At 37.6% G+C, this 10,594-nt stretch overlaps 1 protein-coding gene across 1 annotated transcript in view; it reads left to right on the plus strand.

Annotated features, from left to right (window-relative positions):
- The window catches only part of LOC126815017 (protein Jumonji), a 36,441-nt gene extending 27,051 nt beyond the window's left edge, over nucleotides 1–9,390 (plus strand). The window contains exons 17-22 of the mRNA XM_050540530.2: nucleotides 428–536; nucleotides 1,588–1,770; nucleotides 2,146–2,270; nucleotides 3,150–3,327; nucleotides 3,977–4,084; nucleotides 4,762–9,390. Coding sequence (XP_050396487.2) covers nucleotides 428–536; nucleotides 1,588–1,770; nucleotides 2,146–2,270; nucleotides 3,150–3,327; nucleotides 3,977–4,084; nucleotides 4,762–4,857 — 799 coding nt within the window. The 3' untranslated portion in view covers nucleotides 4,858–9,390. The remainder of the gene's footprint in view (nucleotides 1–427; nucleotides 537–1,587; nucleotides 1,771–2,145; nucleotides 2,271–3,149; nucleotides 3,328–3,976; nucleotides 4,085–4,761) is intronic.
- Nucleotides 9,391–10,594: the final 1,204 nt, after the last annotated feature.

Consider the following 10,594-nt stretch of genomic DNA (forward strand, 5'->3'; position numbering starts at 1 on the left):
ACATTAAACCCCATTTCTCTCTCTCTTTTAATAGTCCAATAGTTAAATGTGACCTCCAACATCGTGGGTTTTCTCTGGGTCCTCTGGTTTCATCCCACTGCTAAAGACCCATATGCGCAAGCAAATTATTAAAATAAAATTGAACAATATGTTAGTCCCAAAATGACCTAGTCTGTACCGAGTGGACGTTAAACCCCATTTCTCTATATATATATATATATGTAAGCGAATTATAGAAATTAAATTGAACCACATCTTAGTTCGAAAATGACCTAGTTTGTGTCAAATGGATGTCAAACCGTATTTCTATCTCCCTATCTCTCTTGCTCTTTATCATTCTCTTTCTTTTAAAGGATGTCAGTCTTTCTCAACATACAGGTGCCAGATTTTTGAGTTTGTGTAGGTGAAAATATTTAATATTTTTCAGGTATTCTGTCCCGAAACAGTTAGAAGATAAGTTTAAAGAGGCTATGATAGATCTTACACCAAATCTAATTAGCGATGATCCTCAATGGTTGAAAGAAGATGTCGTTATGGTAGGTATCCCTATCTGATCTGGGGGGTTGGATGGCTGAATGGTGAGCGTGTGCTCGCTGTATCATAAAGTCTGTCATTGAGTCGACTGGCGTGGTTTCGATTCCCCGGTTGTACGGGGGGGGTGGATGGCTGAATGGTTAGCGTGCGCGCGCTGTATCATAAAGTCTGTCATTGAGTCGACTGGCGTGGTTTCGATTCCTCGGTTGTACGGGGGGGGGGGGGGTTGGATGGCTGAATGGTTAGCGTGCGCGCGCTGTATCATAAAGTCTGTCATTAGGTCAACTGGCGTGGTTTCGATTCCCCGGGTGTACGGGGGGGTTGGATGGCTGAATGGTTAGCGTGTGCTCGCTGTATCATAAAGTCTGTCATTGAGTCAACTGCCGTGGTTTCGATTCCCCAGTTGTACGTGACAAGGAGCAGGGTCGCCTGTCCACCCTCATGGGTTTTCTCTGGGTCCTCAGGTTTTCTCCCACTGCTAAAGACCCCTACGCGCAAGCGAAATATTGAAATAAAATTAAACCATATGTTAGTCCCGAAATGACCTGGTTTATGTCGAGTGGACGTTAAACCTCATTTCTCTCTCTCTCTCCGTTAAAGCCACTGATCCTCATTTGCTCCCTTTGTTGGCCTCTGGCTTTCTGGGTGGGTTCCCCCTTTTCAGTGGTGCAGGCCGGAGGGCCTGGTAATGACAGTGGTGTAGGATGGGAATTGCCTGGTAAAGACAGTGGTACAGGATGGTGAGGGCCTGGTAAGGACAGTGGTGCAGGATGGGGAAGACCTGGTAAGGACAGTGGTGCAGAACAGGGTGCCTGGTAAGGACTGTATACGAAAAACTGAGGTTTTGTGTACATATTGCCATACACATAAAAGATCCCTTTACAGCTGGAATTTGCAATATGAGTAGGCCAGAGTACCGCTGTCCGCTCAAAATTTTGCTCATAGCACACTGTGTGGCTTATACCCGTCTTTATTAGCCCAGTCGGTGTGTAACCATGGAATATTAAACCCCATTTCATGTCATTTTAATAGTTTTTACCTATTATTTTACAGGTAAATCCTGAGTTATTAACAGAGAATGGTGTATCGGTTGGTAGATGTATACAGAGAGCTAGACAGTTTATAGTTATATTTGATAAATCCTATACAGCAACCGTTAGCTGTGGCTATAATGTGTCGGAGTCAGCACACTATGCTACACCAGAATGGTTACCTTTAGGAATGCAAGCTGCTCAGGTATTTAATGTCATCAACCCTGGATTTATGGCACCTGTCACATATATAAAATCCTGGATATAAGACACCTGTCGCAGGTTTTGTCCAGTACAAATTATCAGACAATGTATATACACAAGCCTGGACATATACAGGCACCTGTTACAGACATGAGCAGCAGATCGGATTCAAATCCATTAAATATCAAGGCTAGCGATGACATTGAGAGTCGATTATGGTCTGGATAAGTGAAATAATGTCTAATTAATAATTTAGATAACATTTCTGCCCTAAAGAAAGACCTGCAATAGGCAGATTTAGCTATTGCGTAATGTATGTTTAATAAAGTTACTGGTAGATTATCATTTATCTTTGTTTTCTGTATTTTTACTTCAGATATTAAATGAGAGTTGTGAAAGAGAATTATTTTCAATGGATGCGTTGTTGTATTTGCTATCAACCAATCAGTCTCTAGATAAAGAAACCCTGTCTCTTACACTTGGTTACCTAGAGAATGTTGTGTAAGTAGGCTACTTACTCTTCACTGCTGGTGGGTAGGTGGCGTTGCATCATAAGATCTGTCATTGAATCAACTGGCAGCTCCTCCGTTTTTCTCCCACTGCTAAAGACCCCTATGCGATGTTGAATTATTGAAATAAAATTGAACCATTTATTAGTCCCGAAATTACCTAGTTTGTGCCGAGTGGACATTAAAGCCCATTTCTTTCTTTCTTTCCACTGCTCACTTAAAACATTCCCCTGATGAATAAGAATTCACATGAAATGAAATGGGTCAGGCTAATAAAGATCGGCATACGCCATACGTGAATGAAATTTCCCCAGGACAGTGGCACTATGGACTTATCTTATATCGAATTCCGTTAATTCGGCTTTCATGAGTTGTTTTACAAGCACACCAGTGTGTATGTACGACCGCGAGCCTTCCTAGTTAGTGAGCCAGTGTCTTCCTCACTGAGCCATGGTGGCTCAATTAATTTAAACATAATTATTATTGGTGTTGTTCATGAGGGTGATACTACCGCAGGGGTCTTTCTTGTTGTAGGAAACCATTGTTCCCGGAGTAAACCCATGAGGTTGAGAAGGCGCCCCTATCTCCAAGCCACGTACGCTCACACCAGGGATCGAAACCACAACCGCAAGCCAGAAGTCACCGGCCAGCTAGAGCTCAAAGTGCGACACTTAGACCACTCAGCCATCGCAACCCTCTATGATTATTAGAAACTAACATAATATATATATATATATATATACCTATTCTGTATTGTATTGATTGATTGATTGATTGATTATGTCGATTGTGTTGATTGATTGATTATGTCGATTAATTGTATCGATTGATTGATTGATTGGTTGATTAGTATGGTTTGTTTTTATTGTAGAACGGAAGAGATATCATTAAGAAGACAACTATATGATGCAGGTTTAAAGATATTTGAGAGAATGGCCGTGACAGATGATGTGATGATGTCTGCGTATCCAAGAAAACGAGCCCAAGATTTATTAGATGCTGATGATAATGTCTGTGATATTTCTAAAAAAATCTGTTACTTATCAATGGTAAGATTACAGCGCCTTATTTTTCTACACCTGCAGGGCTAATGAAGAAGGAGAGAGAGAGAGAGAGAGAGAGAGAGAGAGAGAGAGAGAGAGAGAGAGAGAATTAAAGTCAACTCACCAAACTAGGTCATTTCGTGACTAACACATGGTTCAATTTTATTTCAATAATTCGCTTGCACGTAGGGATCTTTAGTAGTGGGAGGAAACTGGAGGACCTGGAGAAAACCCATGAGGTAGGACAGGCGCCCCTACTCCTTGTCACGTACGACCGGTGAATGGCGAATCGAAACCATGCCAGTTGACTCAATGCCAGGCCTTTATGATACAACGCGCACACGCTGTACTGAAATTGAAATTCCATCGGTCTATGCTGCTCGAGTGTAACTCTGCCATATTTTATTGGTAGCGGAGAGAGACCTGATGAGCCTAGTTTAAATCCGATTCAATCCAAGCCGGGATATTATCTAGAATTAGTATTTTGATTTGTTTCTTAATTAAATGTTAAATAATCAATTGCAATCTGGGTACATGTAGACCTTTTAGCATGGATTAAGCCGTGATATTTTAACGAAAATCCAAATGACTCCTCAAGCCTTTAAAACAGTTTAAATCAATTTATGTGTAATGACATCTTCTTTCTTATTAACAGGTAACCAATGATGCTGAGAAGACAACTCTATGTCCAAAAGAGGCTTTAAAATATCTTCATAAAAAGAAGAGTTTAAAGTCGTGGCGATTACTGTACAGATATACAGATGTAGGTTTTTATTATATTATCTCCGGCGGGGGGGTAAGCAATAGATCATAAGGTCTGTCATTCAGTCAACTGGTGTGGTATCTATTCCCCGCTTGTACGTGACTAGGAGTAGGGTCGCCTATCCATCCTCAACGGTTTTCTCTGGGTCCTCTGATTTCCACTGCTAAAGATCCCCATGGGCAAGCAAGTTACTGAATAAAATTGAACCATATGTTAGTCCCAAAATTACTTAGTTTGTGTCAAGTGGTAATAAAACCCTATTTCTCTCACATGCTAGCTTGGAAACTGCAACATTCTAGTGCCTGTTTGAGAAATCAAAGCTTAAGAGCAGCGATGGACTAGTGAGTAAGACATTGGCTCACTAGCATGGAGGACTCCTGTTGGCCAAGAAAGTTCTCTGGACTTTCTGGCATAGTTTCCCCTTGTCAGTGGTATAAAGTTGTGTTAACTCTGTGGTGCCGTTGTGCCTGGGTACTAGCTTGGTGTTCGCTTAGAAACTTCCTCACGATTTGTCAGCCTGACTTCCGCCTCGCTGGTGCAGAACAAAAAGCTACAAAAGTGTCTAGTTATTCAGAAGGGATGCACATCCAAAGTCTCATCGTAATAGTAACAATGGGAATTCAAGATTAATTTGTGTCGTTCACATATCTAGCGTTGTCGCTGTTTTATTGTTTCAGAATGAGTTGAAAACTTTGGTGGAAAATACGAGAAAAAGATTAATTGACGCTGGTGGCAATACACCTGGTAAAAAACGTAGCGTGAAGAAAATCTAAACACATTTATGGTGATATACTCATATTCTCATGTGTAATTGTTTAATGAACAATTGTATTATAACATGTGTGTAATGAACAATTGTATTATAACTCATGTGTAATTGTTTAATGATACAATTGTATTATAACACGTATGTAATGAACAATTGTATTATAACACGTATGTAATGAACAATTGTATTATAACTTATGGGTTATTAACAGTGTGCATAATGAACAATTGTATCATATTCTCATGTGTTATAAACCTTGTGCGTAATGAACAATTGTATCATATTCTCATGTGTTATGAACCTTGTGCGTAATGAACAATTGTATCATATTCTCATGTGTTATGAACCTTGTGCGTAATGAACAATTGTATCATATTCTCATGTGTTATGAACCTTGTGTGTAATGAACAATTGTATCATATTCTCATGTGTTATGAACCTTGTGTGTAATGAACAATTGTATCATATTCTCATGTGTTATGAACCTTGTGTGTAATGAACAATTGTATCATATTCTCATGTGTTATGAACAATTGTATTATAACGTGTATATGAAAATGGCATTCGACACAAGTACATTTTACTTTATAACCTGTTGGTAATTCACTCTGCTCAGATTGTTATGATGAATAACTGACCATGGCCAGGCCCCGAGTTCACAAAGCATTTTCAGACTTAAGTTAAGAGTTTACCCAACTTTCAATCACTGTTTATGAGAAATATCTTTGATCAAGAAACACGCAACTTTGCACATAGTTTCTTATTGATGAATTTGATACATTAAAACAACAAAAGTTTTATAAAGGGCTATATTTCAGTTAGAATAATGCAAAGAATTTTTAGTAAATTCTTAACTTAAGTCTGAGAATGTTTTGTGAACTCAGGGCTAGACTAATTCAAACTATGTAATTACACCCGCACTAAAGTACTGGGGGTTTATTAACAAAAATATTTAAGCTAAAATATTTTAAGAAGCTGACTTATCATTGGTTTAAATCATAGTACAAATTTTAACTCTTAACCAATGAAAAACCTGCATCCTTGAAAAATGGTTAAAATCCTAGTACAAATTTTAACTCTTAATGCTAGATTCCCACTGTCATACGATGCTTTACGATAGGTTGTTCCTATTGAGTCCACGATCTGGTGCATGCACATGCACATGCTACGACTGACCTTGATAGGATCACCACAATTACTCCACAATTAAAACCACAATTAAAAGTACGATTTCAATCGTAGCAACGTGACAATGAGTAGGGTTGCCTGTCCAACCCCGTGGGTTTTCTCCGAGTCCTCCAGTTTCCTCCCACTGCTAAAGACCCCTACGCGCAAGCGAATTATTGAAATAAAATTAAACCATATGTTAGTCCCGAAATGACCTTGTTTGTGTCGAGTGGACATTAAACCCCATTTCTCTCTCTCTCAATCGTAGCACAATCATGATAGTGGGAAGCTAGCATTACCAATGAAAAACCTGCAACCTTAAAATATGGTAAAGATTTTTTAAATAAAGCCCTGGGTCGTGCATGTACCTTATTTGAGCCAGCAGTAATGGGTTATGATGAAGATTTAGTGGATTAGTGAAAATTATTGGATGAATGGAAATATTTATGGAGGGCAAATACAGAGATTTATTTTATATTATGTGGTGAATATATTTTGTGTGTTATAAGTTTTGTATGTTTAAAGTTGTTAAATATTTTACGGATAAAAATGTTTGTGATTTTGTTAAGTATATGATGTTATTTGAGTGTTACATGGGATGTTAAATCAGTGTTAATTTGTTAAATGGATAATATGGGTGACCTGTGACAGCAAAATGAGCCGGAAGTCCCAAGTCATCGTTTACCATATATGAACAAAAATGTCGAAATAGGATAAAAATATATAAAAAAAAATAATTAGTTTGCTTTATTTCTTAAATCTAAACTTTTACCATATTTTAACATTTTTGTTCATATAGTCAAAGATTACGGATTACATATTATATTATATTTATATAGGAATGACGTTTTATGGTTCGCTATAAGTCCAATATAAGTTATATTAAAAGGGGACTTGCCATTATGTAGGTTATATTAAAGGGGACTTGCCATTATGTAGGGTATATTAAAGGGGACTTGCCATCATGTAGGGTATATTAAAGGGGACTTGCCATCATGTAGGGTATAGTAAAGGGGACTTGCCATCATGTAGGGTATATTAAAGGGGACTTGCCATTATGTAGGTTATAGTAAAGGGGACTTGCCATTATGTAGCTTATAGTAAAGGGGACTTGCCATCATGTAGGTTATAGTAAAGGGGACTTGCCATCATGTAGGTTATATTAAAGGGGACTTGCCATCATGTAGGTTATATTAAAGGGGACTTGCCATCATGTAGGTTATATTAAAGGGGACTTGCCATTATGTAGGGTATATTAAAGGGGACTTGCCATTATGTAGGTTATATTAAAGGGGACTTGCCATCATGTAGGGTATATTAAAGGGGACTTGCCATTATGTAGGACACCAACAACCGTGAAACCCTGGTGTTTTTATATGCCCATATTTAGACCAGAGGTGGTCAACCCTTTACATACCATGCACCAAGTTGTTCAAAAACGCCAACACGTATTGAATTGTTACGGGGCGATAGCAGAACAAAAGTCCATCTTTTTTAGTTTGATTCGCAGGAGTTAGTTGGCCAAATGGTTAACACGTGAACGTTGGATAATAAGGTCTGTCATTGAGTCAGGGGGATGGGGGGGGGGTCTAATCCATGTTAGCGTGAAGAAGATATCTTTTGTTAAGTTTTAGTTTGAAACGATGTCGTATATTATATCATCTATTGTTTATATATTTTCTGTTTTATTATCAAACATGTTTTTCTCATCTTTTCCCTATATTTCATTGTAGATAACCTTTTATAGTAACTGGATAAAGCGATAAACCATAACACATACTTATAGAAAAACAACGACTTATTTATTTGGCGATGTTTTGAAGACTATTCTCTCAACGTTATCAATACTCTTCGAAATGTCACCCAAATAAAAAACAAGTCGCTGTTTTTCCATAAGTATGGTTTATAGTTTATTGTTCATTGTAGATGTTTTTGTCATTTTATTTTCTCTGATCTTTGTTTTCGTGTGTAATTTATTGCAGGGTTTATTTTAGTTGAACATATTTTTTTTAGCTTTTTTCCCAAAGTTTTTCATGAAATCCCTTCCTTTGTTTTTCTCTTGTTTCCTGTATCATGCTTTCTGCCATTTATTATATGGCCATACCAGTTTAATTTTTTATCCCACTCAATTGTTGTGTGTGATGTTTTTTTGTTAAAATTTTATAACTAAAAGTTTTTGAGGAAAGCAACTAAGTAAGTTTTGTTTTTAAATAGGTTTTCTATTCTGAAGAAATTTGAGGGGGATTGGATGGCTGAATGGTTAGCGTGAGAGCGCTGCATCATAAGGTCTGTCATTGAGTCAGCCGGCGTGGTTTCGATTCCCCGGTTGTATGTGACAAGGAGTAGGGTCACCTGTCCAGCCTCAAGGGTTTTCTCCGGGTCCACGGGTTTCCTCCCACTGTTAAAGACCCCCCATGCGCAAAAATAATGTTATAAAAACAAACAAAAATTATCTTTGAGTTCCAAATATTTAGGTTTTGAAATTTTAACAAAACATCGCACACAAGATTGGGTGGTTTATTTATTGATCAATACCCCAGAGAAATAAAATTTAAATTGGTCTGGCCTAAGATTTGAATATAAAAGGGAGTGTTGTTGGCCTTTTAAAGGCATTAAAAGGTAAATTAAAATTGATGTGCAAGAACTCTGATTAGAATAATTCCAATAATAACTGATATATTTTAATAGAAACTGCTCTCGGTTTGCTAACAGTACAATTGTTTTTGAATACCGGTAATTGATTTATACTTGTTATCAGTTGCAATATAAATGTCTGACTGAAATGAGACCAAAACATTTTAAATGATTTTAAATTTTAAAAGTTCTATGTTTTTATGAATTGTCCACCTGCCGGTCCTTATTATAGGCCTAACAACTTTGTTTTTTTCTGTGGCATACATGTGTATGTAGTAGACCCACTTTAGGCCTAGGCTACTAATATATATGTTAAATTGAACATGTTAATATTCTGTTATTGTTCTTCTTATTTCTTAGGGGAAAAGACTAATTTAAAACCAAAATTATTTGGTTGTTCTGTTCAAAAGCTTTTAGTTCCAAATTTTTAATTTCTGAAATTTTAAACAAAACCTCTTTCACTTGATTTAAGTGGCTTATTATTTATCAAGACCCCAGAGAACAGAAAATCAAATTGGTTCGGCCTAAAAGCCGTTAAATCTAATCCATTTTTTAAGATCATCCATCATGCTTTATCCCATTTTAATCCCATCATCCTATTTATAAAGAAAATAACTTTACATGATCTTTTAAGGAAACAAATTTAAACATTTTATAATCAGGGTTATCATTCTTTTATTTTGTCTTTCATCGGTCTAAAGTTTGTACCTTTTTTATGTTTTATTAAATTTAAATGACAATGTATTTAGTTTAAAAGTGTTTTTTTATATATATCAAAGTTGTGGTACCGGTAATAAGATGTGAAGAAATGATCCCTCCAGTAGTATCATTCGTGTCAAGGGGCATTTTCAACCAATAACCTACATAAGAGGATTAAAAGATATTTGATGGCATTTTCTTCTGTTGCTGATGAAAGTGCTCAGTTTCTAATAAATAATCTTTTCATCCTAAAACCCATGGGGGGTTGGATGACCGAATGGTTAGCGCGCGCTGTATCATACGGTCTGTCATTGAGTGAACTGGCGGGGTTTCGATTCCCTGGTTGTACGTGACAAGGAGTAGGGTCGCCTGTCCAACCACGTGGGTTTTCTCCGGGTCCTCCAGTTTCCTCCCACAGCTAAAGACCCCTACGCGCAAGTGAATTATGGAAATAAAATTGAACCATGTGTGAGTCCCGAAATGACCAAGTTTGTGTCGAGTGGACGTTAAACCCCATTTCTCTCTCTCTCCCTAAAACCCATCTCAATGCAATAGTGTATCAGCGGAACTAAAATAGCAATCTAAAATGGCTAAAGTGAAATGAAATGGGGTTAACGTCCTACTTATCAGCACCAACAGGGTTAATGAAGTGTGTTTTGAGGAAAATTTTGCCCTGACAGCGCCACTACAGCCAATCTTACATCAAATTCCAATTGTCAAGGGTTCTGTTATGTGCACGTCAATGTGTAGGCCCTACATGCAACCAAGGTTTTGCGCCCTATTCAGGGCACTACGGCCTAGGCTAGGCCTACTCTCATTTCAGATTCAAACTGTCAAAGGTTCTTTTAAGTGCACACCAATATGTACATAGAACCAGGATTTTCCGTACCCTCCAAACAACTAGATAATGTTCCTTGTCAGACTCTCCGTCCTGCACCACAGACAAGGAGAAACCACGCGTGAAGATGCTGAGAAGCTTTCTAAGCCAATGCCGGGACCTCAGTTTAGTGAGTCCACGCACTGAGCCACAGCGATTCCTACAAGTAGCAAATTAGTCCAGAATGGATCTTTCTATATGTGTTAACAATATTGGTTGGCATGAGTATGAATATTTATTGTTAACCTTTTAACACTTAGAACACAGGCTCAATACCACTCTTCTTGTAACTGAATAATATGTCCCAATCTTTATTCTGGTCAACAAATTGCACTAGTTTACAATATTCCAATTAATTGATGAT

The sequence above is a fragment of the Patella vulgata genome, chromosome 3 (genome assembly GCF_932274485.2).
Source record: "Patella vulgata chromosome 3, xgPatVulg1.2, whole genome shotgun sequence".
Classification (NCBI taxonomy): Eukaryota; Metazoa; Mollusca; class Gastropoda; family Patellidae; genus Patella; species Patella vulgata.